Source organism: Peromyscus eremicus, chromosome X, assembly GCF_949786415.1.
Source record: "Peromyscus eremicus chromosome X, PerEre_H2_v1, whole genome shotgun sequence".
NCBI classification, from domain to species: Eukaryota; Metazoa; Chordata; class Mammalia; order Rodentia; family Cricetidae; genus Peromyscus; species Peromyscus eremicus.
The window spans coordinates 90159263-90181656 of record NC_081439.1 but is presented as its reverse complement, the minus strand read 5'-3'; the positions used below and the strand labels follow the sequence as shown (position 1 = coordinate 90181656).

The window sequence follows — 22394 nt, the reverse complement described above, 5'->3', positions numbered from 1 at the left end:
GTTTTGATTTTGGAAGGAAGTAGTTGTAGAATTAGCGCCTCGCTTGTAAGCAGCTAAATTGAAAAGGGAGTTATATGTTGCAGATCGCCTTGTCTTCTTGACACGGTGTCAGGAACTGGAAAAAGCAATCTCACCCATCCTTCCCCTGAGACATTGGGGAGTAAGGCTGCCTATGTTTTAAGTGAAAAAGAAGGAAGAAATGAGAAAATTTAAACATAGCATCATATCTCAAAACAACCTAAAAACAGAGGGGGCAAAAGTAATATAGGTGGATTACTTAAAGTGTCAGAGATGTCTGCAAGATTCAACGAAGAGAAAAGAACAGCTAGAGGATGGTAAGAGAAAAACAAAGGGCAGGTACTTCTACAGGCCCATGTTCCGTGGATACTGTGCAAACCAAAGGGCGGCTGAGACTCCCATCATCCTCTCAATCTTAGAGTATTCAAGAGCCTGATTAAAAGTAGAACCTTCAGTTATGAACTGAAGCTGCAACTGTGGAAGAAGTGTTGTCACGGCCGCAAGAAGAGGGCATGAATATATAACCACTAAGCTCAGTATTTCTTCCGGAGAAAGGAACAGGGTGCTATAGTACCTAATGGCTACTTTAGTTAGCATGCTCAGCAAAGACCTCTCTCAGGATGACAGTTTTATTTTATTTTTAAAATGGTTTCATATCTATGTATTGATCCGTTTTCTTATTTATTGTGTGTGTGTGTGTGTGTGTGTGTGTGTGTGTGTGTGCACATGCCGTAGTGTGCATGTGGAGGTCAAAGGACAATCCACAGGAGTCAGTTCTCTCTCTACTGTGTGGTTGCTGGGGACTAAGCTCAGGTAGTCAGAATTGGCAGCAAGCACCTTCACCCACTGAGCCAGCTCTCCTGATAGACAATTTTACCTAAGGATTGAAAGCTAGAAATCAGCCATTTAAGTTTCTATAATCACCATAATCACAAAAGTCTTGAGGAAGGAATGAGTTTGGCATATTCAAGGAAGGGGGGGGGTAAAGGCCCAGTACAGGTAAAACAGAAGGAAAGAGCGTGGAGAAAGAGTGAGAGAAGATGATGATGGAGAGACAGGCAGGATCCTGATCACACAGTTGCAGATCAGCAAGTATGAGAATTCAGTTTGTGTGCCAGATTGTCTGAGTTCAGAGATAACAGGAAGACAGTAGTTCTTTAGTATTTCTGTAAGGGTTGTTTGTGAGGGAGATTAGCTCTTGAGTAAGAACATGCATGCTCCCCACTATGAATATATATCATCTGCTTTATAAGAGTCCAGACAGAGCAGATAGAAAGAGGGACAAATTCACTCTTTCTTCATGAACTAGGCCACTCATCTTTTTTTTCCCCACTGGACACTAGAATTATGGCTTTTGGGGACTTTGAATGCCAGAGCATATAGCAGCAGGCTACAGAGTCTCAGGCCAAACTTTGCTAGTGGCTGTCTTGATTCTCCATTTAAATGTAGACTACAGGATTCCTTGGACTCCATAATATATAATCCATTTCCCATAATAAGCCTGATTGTCCACCTTTCCACCTTCAACACACACACTCACATGCACACGCACACTATTGGTTCTGTTTCTCTGGATAATTCTAATAGAATAGGAAATTTGGATTTTATTTTAAGCATAACAGGATGCTTTCCCCAATGGTTTTGTGAGGAAAGTAACATAATCTGACTCATCATACCAGAAAATTACTCTGAGGGCCTTCAGTGGCTTACTGGATAAAGGCACTTGCCTCCAAGCCTGACAATTGACCTAAATTTGATCCTTGGGATCCACGAAGTAGAAGGAGAGAACCAAGTCCTGTGAGTTGTCCTCTGATTTGCACATAGATGCCATGACATACCCACTGTGACATGTACCACTGATCCATACACAAAAGAAATAAATAAAATGTAGTAAACCTCTAAAAAGAAGAAAATAATCACTCTGGCTGCTCTGAGAGTACAAAGGCAGAGAAAGAGGCAGAAGCAAGGAGATCATTCTAGAAGATACTGGAGCAGCTTAGGAAAGAGGTGTTAGCATGGTATCTTGGCCGAAAAGGAAGGCTGTGAAAATTGAGAGAAGTACATTAGAGTGTCATTGTTTGCAGTAGTTATGTTCTATAAAGCCATTATGAATATTGCATTAGTGAGTATTGAACCATTATGGCTATAAAGTACATATAGGTACATATAATATTTTTAGCAACTTACAAAAATATAACCTTGTTTTATGTAGTTTTCTGTTTAAAGACAACTTATTTATTATATGCTGCGGATTCATTTCCATTCAACCGCTGGCCATAAGCCTGATAATTCATTGCTGAAGAATCGTATCTAACACATGTATTTTCTTTGAAGAAGTTCATCATTGTCCTGTGCATAGTTAACAACATTTATAGTAAGTACTCTTTAGCTCTGTTTTTGAGGACCATTCTAACTAATGGGGACCCTGACAAAAAAAGTGATAATGCACTAAGTAGGCCCTCAAAAAATGCTTGTTTAGAGAGTGGGAGCTGAAACAAAAAAAAAATAGAGCATCACATCATTTTGTTACCACTCTATTTGGTGTCGTGTACCTGGGAGAGCGGTGCCTAAAATGATGTGGACTAAGTCTCATGCCATAGCCAACTTTATTCAGGGCACCAGACAATTTATATTCTGAGGGTTAAGCAAGGTCATGTGAACAAAGTTCACCTGAGTTCAAGTTGTATATAGTCACAAGGGCAAGGCCACATGGGTTTAGGCGCTATACAGGAAACTCAATCTTGGAAACATCATTCTGAATAATGCTGGGTGTGATGATGGGTAATGTCAAGTAAAACCCACTCCTATTTACTCCATCTGGGAGGGGCAGCAAAGCACATTCCAAGAACAATCCATGTCACGGGGGAACAGAGGACACATGACTCTTGGCTTTGTTAGCTTTCAGGCATTTACACTGGCTTGCTCTCAGGGACCTAGTAGGACACATACACAGCAGCAACCAAGATATGACACTTGTAGCTACTACAGCCACTAAGTAGAGCACTCTGCCTATGGACATGCACCATATCCCCTTATAAAAGGCAAGCCCTTCCTGACCCCCATCTCTCTTCCATTCTGCTCTCCCTCAGAGGCCGCCTCTGCACCTCCTCCCAACAAATGTCCCACATGAGCTCTGTTGCATGCTGTGACTGTGTGGTACCCCTTGGCTCCAACCCGCCAAGGTCACCTTCTGCTGCTAAACTATTAGTCTTGTTTACTTGGAGTTTTCTCACAGGCTCTCAGAAATCTCACACAACTTCCTTCATGGACAGTGTTCTGACGTCTCTCTTTTTTATTTTTTAAATGCATTTATGTCCACAGTGATTTTGATTTGAGATGTTGATAAATCTAATTGTCATTTGTCATTTGAGGCAAGAGTATCCTATTGTTAAGTCTCAATCCCTGGGACAAATGACTGAGGTGCCTATTTAACCTATCAAAGCAGACCTGTCCTCCAAGTTCTCCCAGCATCCCTCAGTCCCTACCTATTACAGGCTATGGCTAGCATACCTTACCTTCTACCCTGAACTCTCTAGCCCAGAGGCTGGGCTGCCCTTCCCTATATAATCCAGCCATTTTGGTTAACCATCCCTTTTTTTAACCTTTTTCCCTCTTGGGTACTGCACCTTCATGTCCTCTTTCCCCTCTCCTCACATAGCTCAAGGTCTTGTCCATTCTGGACTCTCCCAGATATCTCTGTGTCAAATGTTCTGTGTTGTGTGAGACCATTAAAGAAAGAGAATAACTAACTTCAAGACGAATTTTAGGGGTTGGGGATTTAGCTCAGTGGTAGAGCGCAAGGCCCTGGGTTTGGTCCCCAGCTCCGGTGGGGGGGGGGAGATGAATTTTAGGCCTATGTGGCAGCAGAAAGGTCCAACCTCTGGAATGAACCTTGAACAGCCGTTCAAAGGAGTACTTACTGATTGTTACACAAAGTTGTTTTGGGGGGTAAACAATTCCTCATACTAAAGTCTCTGATCTAATCTATATGTTTCTCTGAAGGAAAGCATCACACCTGGCCACTTTAGTCTTTATTGTGTACCCAATAATTCAAGAGCTCCAGGTGTGCTAGGACTGTCTTGTAACTAAAGTCACAAAAAGGCTGTAAAGCTGCTTCAGAAAAATAACTCTATAAGTCACAGAAAACAATCGCTGATTTCCAACAAGATTTCTTCAAGATCAAAGTACGTCTAGAAAACGTTCAGTGACTCTGCTAGATTCCCACAATATCTCTGCTTCTGGCTATGCTCTCCCTTTTATTTACAATAAATTTTCTCCTCCAGCATACCTAGGAGCAGTCATGTACTTTCCTTTTTCTTTTTTTTCATTCATCTGGTGCCAAAACCTTGGGAGTGGCATAAAATGAGCTCCCTTCCAGGGAACTCAGTCTCTCTGAACCAAGCTGCTGGCAATAGACACTGGGAGATACTGGGAATAGTACTAGTCCTTTGAAACCTCAAATCAAAGCCTGTCCCTTGTGACACACCTCCTCCAACAAGGCCACACCTCCCAGTCCTTCCCAAACAGTCCCTATAACTGGGAACCAAGTACTTAAACATATGAACCTATGAGGTCCATTCTCATTCAAACCACCACACTCTTATGCAGATCAACAGTGAAAAGAAGCATGTGAAGCAAAATTAAATAAAATAAAAATGTATGATTTCAAGAGAAAAACAGCATGGAATGTGTTGGCTTGAATGAGAATGGCCCCCATAGGGATTTGAATACTCAGACCACAGCTAGTGGTGCTGTTCAGGAAGGTATGTGTTTTTTCTTAGTGGAGGAAGTATGTCACTGGAGTTGGGCTTTGAGAGTTTAAAGACTGCAGCCATTCCCAGTTTGCTTTCTCCGAATCCTGTTTGCAGTTCAAGATTTGGGCTCTCAGCTCGCTGTTCCTGTCTGTCATCTCCCCTCTGTCATCAGGGATACTGCCTGGCATTGTTAATAAGAAATCATCTTTTTCTTCTAGAAGTTCATGGTGTTTTATCACAGCAATAGAAAGTAACCAATACAACTGCCCTCACTAAAGAAGATAAGCATGAAAGGAGAAAGTTTTGATAATTTGTGCGTTAGGGTAACATCACTGACACACGGCCCATTATTTTGGAGGCGGACCCTACATTCCCCATGAGAAAGGGATAGTGATGATACATGTAGTTCAATTTTTGTCTTTTTCCAACTATTGATTCAATCCTTTAAGATGATCTAAAAGTAGGGGCTGGAGAGATGGCTCAGTGGTTAAGAGCACTGGCTGCTCTTCCAGAGGTCCTGAGTTCAATTCCCAGCAACCACATGGTGGCTCAAAAACCACCTGTAATGAGATCTGGTGCCCTCTTCTGGCCTGCAAGGACACATGCAGGCAGAACACTGTATACATAATAAATAAATCTTTAAAAAGAAAGATGATCTAAAAGTCAGCTGAGCAGGTTATAACTGGAATAAACAAAAAATAATAGCATGAAATTAAAATATAATTCCATGCAGGGTACTCGTGGCATATGTCTTTAATCCTAGCACTTAGCAGGCAGAGGTGGATCTCTGAGTTTGAGGCCAGCCTGGTCTGTTAGAGTGAGTTCCAGGACAGCAAGGGCTATACAGAACTGTCTTGAAAAAACAAAATAAATAATAAATAAATTCCAGGAGTATATCGTGTGGTTATGTATGAATTATAAACATTTCATTTATTTGTGCATTCTAATAATTGGTTGTGAAGTAAAATATAACAGCTTGTGAGTCAGAGTAAACTTTGTACAAACTATCTGGAAATATGTTTTTTTTTTAAGTTTTTCGAGACAGGGTTTCTCTGTGTAGCTTTGCGCCTTTTCCTAGAACTCACTTGGTAGCCCAGGCTGGCCTCGAACTCACAGAGATCTGCCTGGCTCAGCCTCCCAAGTGCTGGGATTAAAGGCGTGCGCCACCACCGCCCAGCGGAAATATGTTTTTTTAAGAGTTGCTTTTATTTGACATGCATAGGGGGTGCTTTGCCTGCATGTATCCTTGAGTACCATATGCATGCAGTGCCTGCAGAGGCCAGACGAGGGCATCAGATTCCTTCACTGTGAGCAATGATGTGGATGCTTGGAATTGAACATAGGTCTTCTGGAAGAGCAACTAGTGCTCTTAATAGCTAAGTAGTCCCACCAGCCCTTACTATCTGGAACTTTATTGCACATTTAACCACAAATACAGACTGTAACCTAAAAGCCTTCATCTGACACATTACTACAACAATAATCCTTATACTTCTCTACCTTTTTTTGTTTGTTTATTTGTTTGTTTTCGAGACAGGGTTTCTCTGTGATACAGTTCTGACTGTCCTGGAACTCACTCTGTAGACTAGGCTGGCCTGGAACTCAGAGATCTGCCTGCCTCTGCCTCCGGAGTGCTGGGATTAAAGGCGTGTGTCACCACCACCCAGCACACTCCTCTACCTTTTATTGCTTTTTATAGAAGGCTAGATTTAACTATATAGCCCAAAGAGAAATCTTTTTGTGTAGAAGGACCTGGCAAAGGAAACATATTAACTAGAACAGTTTGGTAATGTTTTGAAAAAGTACTCTGATTTACAATCAACTCTCAAGTCAAAAAGGCCTACCATTTCCCTGCTAAATACATGGCTGTGTTAAAGCACATGGACTATTTGCACTTTATCTTTTTTATCTTGTGGTTCTGGTTGTCCAGCAATTCACTACGTAGATCAGGCTGGCCTGACTCAAAAGAGATCCACCTGCCTCTGCTTCCTGAATGCTGGATTACCACATCAACCAGAATAAAGCATGCTTATCCTTCCGATCTCACATTCAATCTTACAACAGATGTTAACAAATGAAAGCATTGTCTACTAAATGTCCCCTCTAATTGCTGGCAATAGTTAATCCAGCGAAATTTTAGAATAAGAGGATTATCTCTTTGGCTGTTATTTGCTTAGTTGACTTCTTGTTTCCTTCCCAAATACCACATTTATCCTTTATTCGATCGGAATAATGTATGTACATAAGATGTTGTGCTGAAAACAATGAGGCATTAAAAGCAATGCCCATCTCACCCATTAAGAAAAATGTTGAAAGCAACATGGGGTTATATATATCTCACTGTGGTTTCATGTACTGTTCTGAGTCAATAGGACCAAAAAACCAATTTATTCTCTTGCAAGACTTCTGTAAAGGATTAAGACAAAAGTTCCTCATTCCTTTTTAATACATTTGACATGCTGTTCAATATATAGTAGATAGCCTTTGTTCAAGAGATCAATGAGATTAGGGGAGAGATTAGGACTCTTCTGCACAAATCAGGCCAACTCTTGTGTAAATAACACCAAGGGTTAGTCTCTTTTCTTTTGTATTGCATCAGCTCTTAATCATTGAACCTTCTCTCCAGATCCTTTTGACATATTTTTAACGTAACATTAAAGCTGAACGAATAAATATTTCTGGAATACAAATGTATTTCTGTTTCAATGCTTACTGAATATAATGTTTCAGCTATTTTCTCCATGTTAAGAGTTCTAACTTCTCACCCCAAACTTCACTGGTACTTCAAAGAGTTGCAATGGGAATACTTGGTAGGAAAAGAGGGAGAAAACGATGGACTATAGAAATGACAAAGAAAAAAATCCAAATTATCTACTATTATTTTTAACATTTTAACTTTTTTTTTCATTTTAAGGAGGCTTATGAAGAATAAGCTCCCATTCTGGGAACTTAAATACAAAAACACCTTAAGAAAGATTTGAGAAAACTTGTCAAAATGCCATTTTTATTGTATTTCTCAAGTTATAAAAGTATGAACATGTCAAAAATATAGTTTAGTCCATATGTGAGAAGTTCCAGCTATTTAAACGTCATACAGATTATGGAGTTATACAGAGTATGGATAAAGTAATTCACAATGGTTCAATTCTGTTACTGCTAGCTGTACCCAGCTTTTGAGATTGTTCTCTACCAACAGAAAGGGTAGTACTTGGGCATTTTAATTGTTTCTGCTAAAGATGTAGTTTTTCAAAAAGCTAATTCAAAATAAGTGTAAACATACTCTGAATAGAACGTGTAAGTCTTGCTAAGCACTGAAAAAAGGAATGGTTTTAATCTCAGTTCCATCCCCTTATATTTAATTCAGTTTTAATAATACATTAATTAGAAATACAGTGTGTATTTCTGGGCCAAAGTAAATTACCAGTTTTAAAATTAAGTGATAAAAATTTAATTTTGGTTGTACTACAGAACAAAGTTAGCATATTTGGCTTAAAATATTTAATTACAAAGAATTTTAAAGTTTAACTAAAAACTAAAAACACATCTTTTTTCTCTAGAAGTTAAAACATTAAAATTAATGAGTTTGTTCCTTTAAAGTTTATCATGAAGATCTTTTCTGTTTTTATGGTTTTTTTTAACTATAGGCAGAAATGTTTTAATATTGATTTTTCTTTTATCCAGTGCCACATAAAAACAAATTATAAAATTAAAGACAACTTTAAATAGTAGATAATACAGTTGATAGTACAAAAAGCAGAGGCGAAAACCATTCATGTGGGTGGTAGGTAACATACAGAAGTCTTTGGGCCTGAAGTTGATGTGAAAACCATTCATGTGGGTGGTAGGTAACATACAGAAGTCTTTGGGCCTGAAGTTGATGTGGGAGCCTTCGGAGTTCAGGGTGCACAGAGACAGCAGTAGCTTTCTTTCTAACTTTCAGAGTCTGTCACAAAGTTCAGTTTACTGCTGACGACTGACTCATATAAGTTCTCAAATAAACTGGGATGGATACTAGAGACACGTATGAAGAGAAGTAAGGTCTTAAAATCCAATTCTTAGAACAAAAGCAAACTTATGACCATTTGGCAAGAATACTTAAAAGACTCGGGGATTCAAATCCCCAAACTAGGTTATACTGCCAGGAAGAAACAAGAACTGATTTTATCACTTGGTCACCTCTCTCATTTTTGGCTTCAGTCTTGGATTTCTACATTTTCTATTCCCCATTCTCCCATTAAAGCTTTTAGTTTCACTACCACTTATCACATAACTATATTGACCTGAAGCTGCCAAGAAAATGTTGGAAAGGTGTTATTGCCACTAAATGCACCCAATACTCAAGTATCAGCCAAGCACATTTTTTCGCCCATCTAGTTGATCACCTTATTTCAAAAGGAAACATGTTGATGTAAGAAAATAATACGGACTATAAAACCCTTATATCTAATTCAAATATGTCAGAATACTGGTGTATAAACTAATTTGAATTGACTTCAAAAATCTATGCTTATATATCAAAACTATATTACCAGTGTTGACTGTAAACAGGCATGTGCTTCATTGAAAAATTATCCTAAGGACAGAAAAGCCACTACTTCCTCCTCCAGAGCTATGTTGTGCTATTCCATAGACAGTATTACAAAAGGACTCCATTTGTGCAACAGATTGGGTTCACAGTGAGCATCTTAGTACCTGGGTCATGTTTAATATTACCCCGAGAGTATCAGTAGTGGAATGTATACATAAGGTATGTAAAAAAAACTATCTTTAAAGTTCTTAGGGGCAATAATCCAAACTGGCAACTGCTCTAGCAAAAGTGTTGCTAGGAATAAAAAATATATTACATACATTTTTGTTTCAGCACATACTGGTATATGGTACTGGTATATAGTACTTAGGCAATGAAATATATTAATTCACATTAAACCTCTCCTGCTGGAACTAATGGACCTAGAGAATGGGCTTTTGCTCCTTTAAGTACTAGCCCAATCTTGAAAGCGGAAGCAGTCACTTGCGATCTTCCACACAGTGCTGTTACGAGTGCTATGTGCAGTCAGCAGGAAGTTCTGGTTGAAGAAGTGTTGTTTGTTTCCATCAAACTTCACAGCTCCACTGGTCACAACGAGAACTGTAGTCTGGGACTGGGTAGCTTGCTCTTTAGCAACACAAACAAGAGAAAGATAGCAATTTACATGTCTAAATAAGCTTATAATGGAATGCTAAAATTTTTTCATAAATGTTCTGCACTTGGAACATGCATCCTGAAGTCAAAAGTTGAATATGAAAAAAAAATTAAGGTAATTTTTCTATCCAGAAAGATTTGTGGGGTACTCTTAAGTTTCAAAATAAAGATTATAAATCTAACATGACCATTTGTTTCCTATATGTACTAATATTTCATTAGATATCTAACATCATTCACAGTTTGCTTCTTAAGCCATTCTTCAGGAACTATACAGGGAAATATCACTATAAACAACTACTTAAGATAGTAAGTACTCCATCTAGAGGTAAATATTATACACTACATCAACTACTGAATCAAATTCTATCATGTCATTCTTTCACAGAATACGGTTCTCTGAAATGTTAACAGAACCGCAAACATATTAATCTATGATACAGCATAGACTTTTTTTCTGTAGGCATTCTCCTTTTCAACAAAAATCACATTTAGTTGCAATTCCTCATATAAATTGTAATAACCAATAATCATACACTATCTAAACTGGATAGTTCTCCGGAGTGAAAAGCATCTAAAAGTCCCAAAGCCTGGCTGTATAAATTACTTTTCATGACACTTCACTTACTCAAATAAGTAAATATATCTACTATTAAAAGTTATTGCTGCTTTAGGTGTGAACCTCAATGTTTACTAACAGCAAATAAAGGAGATGCTTTGAAAGATCATGATCTTACCATGAACTGGTTGGCAGTCCAACATATTGATCTGGAACTCACTGGAAGGCAACATCTCAAAAAAATTAGTAAGGGCTTCCAGCCCTGTAACAACATTTCCATTCCAGATTAGAGTGGCCTTGTCCAAATACAGCCTGACAATTGCCTAAAAATAAAGGAAAATTTTTTAAAAATTAATTTTTCTGCAACATTTTCTAGAAATGCATAAGATTATAGATGAAATGTAAACATTTTCATGACTCTGTCTCCATCTCCACTTCCTTTGCCACCTTGCTACTGGAAAACAATGTGATCATGAAGTCTATCTTGCCTTAAATAGGTATTATCCGACTCTATAAACATGGCAATTCATATAATTTTAATATTTCCACTTTAGATTCAATGAGAAAAACTTGCATTCTTCAAACAGTAAGAGTTTTAAGGTTTTGCTATTTGAAAATGAATTAAATGATCACAAATCCCAAGCATATCCAGTCTCAAATTTGTTTTAAGTTTCTCATTTCCAATTCGGAGAATTACGTCCTTAACGCGCTTTAATTCTGGTGACTAAATACATAGGAATCATTTGATGCTTTTATGCAGGGACTAATTCATGTTTTTGTATTGCCACAGTAAGTACAAAAGAGTCAGAAGCACTTAAGTGGAGTGACCACAATAAATGTGATAAGATCCAAATGAGACAACATCTAATAGCTTTAACTCTTTTGGGTCAAGTGACACATTACTTCTTTTATACTCAAAGTGAAATTGGATGAAAAGGCTCACACATACCCTTGCACTGATAATGAACTTGACTCTGTTGCACCCACAGGGTTTCACTATGTTGCTCTGGCTGCCCTGGAACTCACTATGTAGGCCAGAATGGCCTTGAATTTAGAGATTTGCCTGCTTCTGCCTCCCAGGTGCTGGGATTAAACACCTGTGCTACTAAAACCAGCAGGCTACTTTAATTTTGAAACACCAAGACAGGACAAGTGACAAATACTCATGACAAAGGACAATAAACCTCTGCAGTCACAGCCTTTCCCACCTCCGGGTCCATGTCAGCAATAGCAACACATTTTATCTTGTTTCTTTTTTCATTGTTTAAGTTTTTCGAGACAGGGTTTCTTTGTGTAGCCCTAACTGTCCTGGAACTCACTCTGTAGAGTAGGTTGGCCTTGAACTCACAGAGATCTGCCTGCCTCTTCCTCCCAAGTACTAGGATTAAAGGTGTGCTTCTTTCTTAAAACAAAACAAAACAAAACAAAAAACAAAAAAAACACCAACGTTCTTTTTTAAATAATAAAAGAGTCCTATACTGGTAGGAAACTAAGGCAAGACTATTTGATCACATACTGAAATAATTCCTTAGAGTTGAAGGGTAAATTACAATAAAAAAACTGACATAAGATCTTGATCTACTAAAAACATCTACATCACATGGATCCTTATTTTGAACATCAGCTACAGTTGTGAACTGTTGGGGATCTCCCCTGGAGCTGCCCTCTCAGAAGCTGCCCAAAGAAAGCCCGCCAAGCAGCGGCTCTACCTTCGGAGGGTATTTAACGTCTGGCCCACAGACTTCCCCTCATGGCTTCTCCTCTTTCCTGGGACCATCTGGGAATGTTTTGCTCAGATTAAACCTGGACTTATTAATTTGGCCTGATCTGACTTATTGCATTGACGGAGTTACTTGCTACGGGGGGATTTTTACTTATCATCTATCTGATGTGTTGGCCTGGGTGAGCCCCCAACACACATACCACATCCTCTGATGCACCAGACTGACTTTACTTGGTAAGCCACCCACTTCCAAACCAAAATGCCTATAAAAGACTCAGGATCCCTTCCAAGCCTTTGACCCTCTGTGCTGGAGACTTCCAGAGCACCTGCTAAGGTCATTGCAACACCAGGTAGCTCCAGCCCCAGGCCCATTCCAGAATTCTCCTGTCCCGAAGATGTTCCACATCGGAGAGACAGTTGCACACCATTCTTGTCAGTAGGCTTACAGACCGGATGCAGTTTTTGTAGCCTTCAACCCCCCAGAATAAGCCTTCTGAATGGATGCTTGCAGGTTCAGTCTCATCTCCAATTGCTATGAAATTTATCCAAATTAGGTCCCTCATCCAGGTTGATGAGCATCACACCCCTTTTCTCGGCCCACCAGCATCCCCTTTGCTGTTTCTCTGCATCTCTGCCCCGACCCCTTCACTCTGCTTTTGCTGCATGCCGGTACATCTTCCTCTCCCCAACAAATCTCTTTCCCTGCTTTCCTTCCATCTCATGCTTTTGTTGATGGTCTGTGTCTCCACACCCTCCCCCAGAGTTCCCTGCTTGCCGCTGCCTGCCTCTTATGCCTGCAGTAGTCTGTCTCTGTTTGCTCCCTCCCTCCTACCAACGCTGTCACTGTGCCATGCTGCAGCCCAGGGGTGGGGGTCCCTTTTTCCCATCTGGCATCCCCCCCCCATCGTACTGTGCTGAAATTCTACCCACCCGCTCTGCCCTTAACTATTCTGTTCTCCTTCAATAAACTCTGCTACACCTTCCTCTCTCCTAAAAATCTCTTTTCCCAAAATCCTTCGCTTGCTGTTCCAGCTCAGGCAGCCTGCTGCTACTGTTTTTCATCCCCTTCTCCCAGCCTTCTCTGGGTTCAGTGCTGGAGGCATTGCCACTTCGAGCCCAGCACCGTGGTGGACAACGCCCGCCCGCCTGCCTGCCTGCCATGGCCAGGAAATGTCTTTACTATGCTTTCTTACATTCTGCTTATTCTGTAAACTCTTATTTCAGGATTTTTAACTTGGCCATCTGACATGGATGGCTTCCTGGGGAAAGTTTTGCTCATCTTAAGTCCCGTCTATTTCATGTGTATGGATAGAAATGTGGTTACAGTGTGCTTGTTTTTGACTGGTTTTGAATGCCTGAGATTATGTGTTCCATGTGTCTTGGTAACAGCACAGCTATGCTCACAACTAGCTACTTGGGCTCAGATTTTGTAATGACAGAAAACGTTATTTTATCCCACTCTACCTTATTATAAAGAAAAATAGTTAAGAAATTGGGAATGGTTAAAAATCTCTAACAAAAAAATAACTTAAAACTGGTAACTCCGAATTTAAAACAACCATGCGGACCAGATGCCATTAAGACAGAGAAGAGATGACCATGTGGAAATGGGTCCACCAGGAGACATTAGGTCTCCAAGTTATTTTGGATTAGGATAGATTTCTGTATGATAATCCCTGTCCTGTCCTAAAAACAAGGTTTATAAAAGATAGGATGTAAAACAATGCTGGTTTAATGAGGTATTAAAGCTGTACCTCCGTACATTCGTGTATAGGGATGTATCTTGCTGGCAGCCAGATTTTGTAACCTAAGAATAAACCCCTTGATTTTGATTTTAAAAAACACTAAATTGTCTGTAATGTTAAAACTTGGTTTTGCCTTATGATTGTATCTTAGGACCACAGCTGAAAACTAGAGACTAAAAAATATTCCTTCTAACCTTGCTTTTACTAACATTGGTAAGCTGTAACTAACTGGGTGAATTGTAAATCCAGATTTAACTTATAAATGCTCTCAAAGTTAAGTAAGGCTAAACATTTGTCTAGTTTAGAAATATCTAACAGATTTTGTTCCGCTGATCCTCAAGTGCTTCAGAGATCTGAGAATATGGCGTTTTAATAAAAAATCTTAGAGACATGCCGACCCCTAGCAGCATCCTGTATCTCCTCCAAGGCCACAGAAGAACTTGCACCTTAAAGCTTGCTTTAAATGTGGCAAAAAGCCAGCCACGCAGCCAAATCCTGCTTTGCAACCACTGCCAAGAGCCTGTTCAGATGGAAAGAACAGGACACAGGGAAACCGACTGCCCAGCTTTGCCAAGGCAAGGCAGGTCACTCTCCCCAAACTCCTACCCCAAAGGAAAGTCCTGTCCGATACTCTGAGCTCGGCAGCTGAAGACAGGTACTGCTTCTGGCACTTCTGTCCCCCCCCCCCCGCCCCCAACGACCATGGAGAAACCTTGAATTGCCTAGGTAACTGGAAAGCTGTCTCACTTCTTACTTACCCTTCTCAGATCTGAGGGTGTTTGATGATGAGGGTACTTATAAACTGATAGAGCACTGACTACAGACAGTTTTCAGAAGTTCTTAAATTTCTGTGGATTTTACTGGTCCCAGCTTTTAGAGACTGGTTAGTATTGGAGAGGGTATGGAAGCCTGCAGGCATTTTCAATTCTGTTCCTCCCTCGCTCCTCAGCCTCCCTCCTCCCTCCTCCTCCTTTACTCACTCAATGTCTTCTGTTCAGTAAATTACCTCTGGTTGTCCTCTAAGTATAGACTTAAAGGTGTGTTTCATCAAGCTGAAACTAGACCCTAGGAAAAATGTTCATACCTTTTAACCCAAAGCCATAGCCTTTTGCTATGACACCAAGATATGAATCTGTTTCAGTTGTTTTACAGACACCTGCAGGTTTCTGCAGAGGTCTACTTCTTTCCTTGTGCCAAGGCCAACCCACATGGGGGCCCTCCAGATATGCCAGCCCCTGCACCAGCTCTGAGGACACCAACCGGGTGAGTACTGACAGGCTGATTTCACCTACATGCTCATTCATAAAAAGCTCCATTATCTCTTAACTCTTATTGACACCTTTACAGGATGGATGTACTCCCCACCTCCAGGGAAACAGCAGATGTGATGGGTCAGGTACTCTTGAACACATCATCCATCCATTTGGCCTGCCATCCCCTGAAGCTCCTGGAACATCAGTGCTGGTACCAGCTTTCTAGACTCAAAGGCATATCTGCTCTTTCATCTGGCACATTCACCCTTGCCTCTTCTGTACAACCAGGGCACATTTCTGTTCCATTTTTTCCCCATGGCTAGTCCTGTTCATGGGGCCAGTGTTAATAATCTATTTTTTTTTCTCCTAGCAACTTGTCTTCTCCGCCTCCCCAAGGAACAGATGCCTGATGTCTCCGGGATGGTACCAAACTGAATGCTTCTTCACCCATACCTCCTGCTGAGTGTGTCCCCACCAACTCCCCCGCTCCACATCATCCCTTGCCAGCAGGGAGCAGCCTGACTTGAACCTGTTTCTACATATACCCAAAATGGTTGGGATGTTGGGGAATCTCCCCTGGAGCTGCCCTCTCCAGACACTGTCCAAAGAGCCAGCCAAGCAAGCTCCACCTCTGGCAGGTATTTAACGTCTGGCCCACAGACTTCCCCTCATGGTTTCCCCTCATGGCTTCTCCTCTTTCCTGGGACCATCTGGGAATGTTTTGCTCAGATTAAACCTGGACTTATTAATTTGGCCCGATCTGACTTATTGCATTGGTGGAGTTACTCACTACTGGGGAGATTTTTAGTTATTATGAACCTTAATCAGAAATTTTCCATTAGTATAGAAAATAAAAGAGGAAAACCAGGAGACGTCCCTGAAAATATAGACCTTTCCATACCAGCACTGTTTATTTAACTATGTTAATTCAAGGGACAAAAAAAATGATCAACTACTTAAGTACAGGTATGCTGGACCCAATGTTATGTGCAGTATTGAAATTAATTCCTGAGCCGGGGATACAGGACAGTGGTAGAGCATTTGCATAGTATGTTAAGGCCCTGAGTTCAGTTTCCAGCATTGCAAATTTTTTTTCCTACTTAAAAGTAAAATGAGGTCATGAAAAGTTGAGACTTTGCCTAAGAGCATGGTACTAGGTAAAGGCAAACTTATGATATTATTCCAGAGCTGACATCCCCACTAATACCTTACCATACAGTCTATAAGCAACTTGTTTTCTTTTCTTGTTACATTATGTTTTTTAACAACAATATAATAAAAAAAAGGGGTTCCTTTTGGGGAAGGTTTTATCTTTCCTAGGGCAAGATGTTTTTTGGCAACAGAAAAATTATTATCTTTTAATTTACAGAATTCTTTTGAAATTCTGAAACTAAATATACCTCAGTAAGTGTGGATAAACATACCCGTTTCCCTGTTCTCTTTATATATAAATTCAAGGTTTAAGTGTTTTTATTTTTAGATCACAAAGGACATGCACTTTGAATTTCAGCCTGCCTTTTGCAAGTGGCTTTTACATTTAAATCATTGTAATTCTTATGTGTCTGCCTCCAGTGCAACCTACAGCAGGGAGGGGGAGGGGCAATTCTGCTCTCATACCCTCAGCTCCCCGTCCTCCACACTTAGATTGCCAGGGTCAGCTCTATTGTTTTGACCGGGCAAGGTGCAGGGCCCTCTCTCCTGATTGCTGTAGGGGGCATACAGGGAGAGGGGGCAGGGGTGGGGCTAGGGGTAGAGGGGTGTGGGGGTGGGGTCAGCACTCCTACTCTCATGCCCTCAGGGATGGCTCATCTGTCACACACACACACAACAGGGTCAGCTCTAGTGTGCTGCCCAGGCGGGGTCCTGCTCAAATCTTTTATCTTAACTCCAAATAACTTCAGCTCTTAGAGATTTAGAAAACAAGTTTGAACTATAGTAACCTTTTGAATTTACTTACAAAATTTTAAATCTCTTAACTATGTTTTTAAAACCAAAACAACAAAAATATCCATTTTATTTAAGAACACTCAAAAGCTGATGTCCAAGATGGCATGTGCTGGATGGCAATTACAGTCTAACATTCTAACATGGAATTAAGACATGTGGCTCAAGAAAAACTATTCACCTTTCATGCCAGTAAGGCAAGTGTGCCTTTAGTAAATTATCATTCGAAAATATTGTTATTTCTATTTTTATTTTTTCATGCCTGTTTAAATGAAAAGCATTTGTTGGTCTTTATAAGTTAACTTGGACTGAATGACCAAACTGTCTGATAAACTATTACCTCTCCTTATTCAGGAGGTCTCTCCTGTTCGAATCTAATCTTTATCAATCTAGATGGTATTTACAGCTTTTCTTCTCCTTTGGAAACAAAGGCAAAATCTTCCCTAACGTAACACACATATCCAGGTTTCCATTCCGAGGTCAACGCATCTTTAAAATATACATATGCATACCATATGAAATGACTACTTCCTTAAATCTCCTCAAATCCGGTATTTCTATAGGATTCCATTTAACTTCTAACCTTGGGGATGTCTACTGTCTGCTGGTAGTTCTGGATAAGCTAAGGTTGGTTTTCTAACAACCTTGTCCCACCCCTCTTCAGTTTCACCATGTGATGGCATGGTAGGTTCTTGTCTAAATTCCTCCATGTCTGAGCATTTTTCTTATTTTCATTTATAAGTCTTTCTAAGGCTTGTGTCTTATCACTCCACTTTTCATATTTGGCATAATTATCAAACCCATTTTCATATTTGGCACAAAAAACAATATGGCTATTAAGGATAAAATATGAATTTACAGACTGATAGTGATTATAATTGGTACTATGTCAATCTCAGTTAAGTCATTTATCTTTTCATTTTCTGCTTCTATTTTTAAGCCATCGAAAGTAACACTGTATAGGATCCTAAAGCCCCATATTATATTTCCTATCCTTAACATGGGGGAAATTTTTCCTTTTAATATTACTTAAATTCTCTCCTTGAGAACTTCCCAGGTATCTTACCAAATCTGATGGCTTCTCAGTTTGTCCACAGCTGGCATGATTTCTCTGTCCTTGTGGTTGTGCCCCACATTGTGTACCAAATGTTGGTTTTAATGAAATCTTAATCGTTTGATTTTATCAATAAAGACACAGGAGCCAGATGCTAGGGTGAAAGCCTGCTAGCTCAGAGAGTCAGAGAAAGCACTGACCTTTCTCCTCAGCTGACATCCCAGAAGCCTCCCCCTTCTCCTATGCCTCCTCAAACTGAATGTCCCTCCTTTCTACTTCCTTCTACTTCCTGTGTGTCTCTCTATCCATCCTCCTGACTCCCTCTTACCCTCTATGGTTTTTTCATGATAATCCTATATTCACTTCCTGTCAACTGCTCCACCTCTTGACCTATGGTTGACTTTATTTAATCCTGTTTATGACACTCAAGCAGAAAACTTTTGTGTTAAAGGTGTGTGCTAGGGGGCTGGAGAGACAGCTCAGTGGTTAAGAGCAGGGATGCTCTTCCAGAGGACCTGGGTTCAATTCCCAGAACCCACATGGCAGCTCACAACTGTCTGTAGCTCCAGTTCCAAGGGACCTGACACCTGTGGCAAAACACCAATGCACATGAAATAAAAATAAATAAATTTTTAAAAAAAAGGTGTGTGCTAGGGCTGAGCCACACCACAACCAGAAACAGTTTTTTCCAGTAAACAATGAAAGCTCCAGGCTCAAAGTATGATCAAATATCTTGCAATATTATATTTTTATTATTTAAAACTATTTTTAAAGTTAAATATATTTTGATCATATTCTTCCCCTCCCCAAAGTCCTTCTAGATCCTTTCCCTAGCTTCCCAAGTAGAAGTTTCTCAAAAAACCAAACAAAAACGCAATACAGAAACCTTCAAAACCAAGAAAATAAAACAACATCAAAAAAGAAAAATAAAACACCAAACTGTAACCAAATAAAAACAACTCTTAAAGAATGTGTGCACAGTAATTACTTATGTGGGTCAGATAAAAGTTATTTAAACAAAGAGCAACAGAGATTATAAAACTCACATGTCTTCTTTTGTCCATTGTCTCATAGTAAATATTGACAAATTCCTCAGCAGCTCTGCATGCCTGATCCACATAAGTTTTAAAATCCTACAAGAAAATTTTCACAAAGGTAAATCACAATCCCACCAATCCTCCACAGCACAACATATGCAACAGAAGTTATTATCACTTTATATTCATCACTATAAAGCTGCATGGGAAATCCACTATCACATAAATTTGAGTATTTTAAAGGTCAAGGCACAAACGTTTTCAGCTTTGAAAGCAAACTGCTGCTAGTTTAAGGTCTATGTCTTTAGAACGTGTTCATATCCCCCTTTTCACTCTTCACATATAACTCTGGGATCTTTGCTTGAAAACTAAGTAAAGAATACCTCAGTATTTTACAAAACATTCACCTACAAAAGGACACCATTGAAACAGTAACTTGGGGGTGAGTGGTGGGTGTGGGTGTAGACAAGGTGTGAGGGGTGGATAGTCACTGAGCAAGTGTTGAGTTTCAACTTATGACCAAGCTCAAAAATTATTGAGCTTTCTAAAAACTATTTTAGAAAATTCTAAACGGCCTCACTCAGAAACTTTTCTTACATTAAATAAACATTCACTACTGTTTGTAAATGAATTCCAAAAACCAAGAAACGATTCTCCTCAGACTGTTCTTGCAAGATCCCTGATTAAGTAACTTTGCCACCACCCTTTTACTGAGAAAGTCGTATTTCTTGAAATAAAAATAATCGCCATTCTTTGTGAGTGATCAGGAGATTCTGATTTTTAAAGCGCCAATGCAAAGGCCGTCACTGTAAGCTGTAAATGACTGAGCCCCCATCCACCCATGGTTGCTTTCCTCCCACCTACCATCTTTTCTAGGACGGTGGGGGAGGAGGGAGCAAGCCCTGCCCCAAGGCCTGGCAAGCCAGACCCTGATTAGTCACTTGCTCAAGCGTCCAGGCTGTGCTCTAGCTTCCCCTCCCCTCTGCAGCCCAGGCTCAAGCTCCTCAGCACCCCATGGTGACATGCACTCACCACAGTCATGGCCATGGGGGAGCTTGAAACCGTGTGCTCCTTGCGCTCCAGCAGTGGAGGTGTCACTACCTCCCCACGAGAATGGTTCCTTTGGCTGCGGAAGGATGAAATATTTAGCAAGAAAATGAAAGGCGGCAAAGGCATAGATTTTTTCAACCTGCCCATTGTATCCCGGTGTTAAAATCACCCCATGTTGCAATTTTAAGCAGCAGTTCCCTTCAGTTCCAACTGATTCTGTCCATCTGTTTTAATTACTTGCAAACTGTTTATTAGCATAAAAGAGAGAAAAAAAGAAAAACCAACCAACAACAAAAAAACAACACAAAACATCCCCCCTTAAAAAAACAAAACAAAACAAAACAAAAAAACAAACCACCCTGCTCTTGTAATCTTAACACAGAAAACAAACGCATCTCAATTTTCCATTTGCCTGTCCTGGCACAAGTTAAAAATAAAGGGCCCGATTACCAGGATGTCTTTATTTCAGGAGGCGGGCCCAAAACTGGAGGGCCAATGAGAAACGGGAAAACCTAGGTTAGTAGCCAATAGGAAACGGGGGCAGAACTTGAGGAACTGCTCAGAAAACCGCCTACTGCACGAGAGGCTGAAAACCATTTAAAGTTCTAGAACATTCTCTACTCTGAGCCTCTGCTACTAATGTCTTAGTTGGATACCTAAAAAATTTTCCACTGTTTAAAATACAAATATTTTACTGATTTCCTCCACACTGACGGGATTAAATGACAAGCACCTCCCCAAAAAGCCAAAAAAAAAAAAAAAAAAACCCCACAAAAAAACCAAAAACCAAAAAACCCCCAAAACCCAACATCCCACGTTTTATGGTGTACAGCTTATTCAGCACAGCCTGATCAGAAACAGTTTAGTAATGACTACAAGCACTTTTCTAAGCATTTTTATCCATATTCAATTATTTAAGGCAACTGTGAGTTAAATTTTATCACCACATTATTAAAACAAACTGACCAACAAACAGGATTACGAAGTGACTAAGATTTAAGCTTAAGTAATGAAAATGCGGGGTCAAACTGGCTTCAGTACCCTGGCACCATTTCTTAAAACGGTTAATCCCAAAGCGGCCTTGACAGACTTCTAAATTCGAATCAAATATTTCTATAAACTTACTATCTGTAGCTTGTTTGTGGATCCTGAGAGGAATAGCCAGATCTTCCATAACGTTTGCCCTCATAGGACCAGCTATTACTGTATTTTTTCATATTTTTATTCTCTGCCGAGCTCTCACGACCGCACCGACAGCAACCGCCTTCTCTTCAGACTGCGCGCGCGACTCAGCTTCAGTCACTTCCGGTTTGCCTGCTATGATGCTTACTGCCTTTATTCTTATTACTTCCGGGGCAGCTACTCCCACGTGATGCTCCACTGTTCTTCATATACTAATAAGTCACAGTTTTATAACTTCTGCGCTACAGTTATGAAGCTGAAATTATATGTATGGAATCTTACTAATAGTGAAAATGAGACTGTTCTGCATGCTTCTCATGTTTCTCAGACTCTCAAGTCCAAAATTTAAACTGATTTTTCTACAGTTAATTTCTAATCTATATTTTCTTCTTCGTCAGCTATGCATGAATCTGCATGATTTATTTATTGATTTTTGGTTCTCTTCTTTTTTTTTTTTTTTTTTTTGTTTTTGTTTTTTCGACACAGGGTTTCTCTGTGTAGCTTTGCGCCTGTCCTGGAACTCACTTGGTAGCCCAGGCTGGCCTCGAACTCACAGAGATCCGCCTGGCTCTGCCTCCCGAGTGCTGGGATTAAAGGCGTGCGCCACCACCGCCCGGCTGTTGGTTCTCTTCTTATTGTTCATTGCTGCAACAAATATTTATAATCATTTACTGTGCTCTGGGCATTGTGGAACGTGCTCTCTGCCAAGCAGTGAACGTAGTGGACACAGTATCTTTACAAAGCTTATGGACAAACAAGAGCGGCAAACAATCAAGTAAGTATTAATACATTTTAAAGGAATTCCAAGTAATGAATTCTGAGTAGCTAGTTTTGGCCAATCTCTAAAACATTTTCTACCTCATCTTCTTTCTCTCTGCCTTATTAACCTCTCT

The 22394-nt window shown here is 40.0% G+C and overlaps 1 protein-coding gene across 1 annotated transcript; it reads right to left on the bottom strand.

Moving 5' to 3' along the window:
* Positions 1 to 8594: 8594 nt before the first annotated feature.
* Positions 8595 to 21616, bottom strand: Nxt2 (nuclear transport factor 2 like export factor 2). The gene is made up of 5 exons (XM_059250246.1): positions 21445 to 21616; positions 20302 to 20395; positions 19279 to 19365; positions 10692 to 10836; positions 8595 to 9927 (listed from the first exon to the last, which is right to left on the bottom strand). Exons 1-5 carry the CDS (start codon positions 21534 to 21536, stop codon positions 9746 to 9748), a joined length of 600 nt encoding a protein of 199 aa, XP_059106229.1. The 5' UTR covers positions 21537 to 21616; the 3' UTR covers positions 8595 to 9745.
* Positions 21617 to 22394: the final 778 nt, after the last annotated feature.

Bases quoted from the DNA above. Each gene is read 5' to 3' on its own strand.
- Nxt2 (XM_059250246.1), bottom strand. From the start codon at position 21,536: ATGAAAAAATACAGTAATAGCTGGTCCTATGAGGGCAAACGTTATGGA. The intron at 20,396-21,444 runs GTAAGTTTATAG...ATCCTTCCGCAG, and splicing joins CCACAAACAAGCTACAGATA to CCAAAGGAACCATTCTCGTG. The intron at 9,928-10,691 runs GTAAGATCATGA...GTGTTGCTAAAG, and splicing joins GGACTGCCAACCAGTTCATG to AGCAAGCTACCCAGTCCCAG.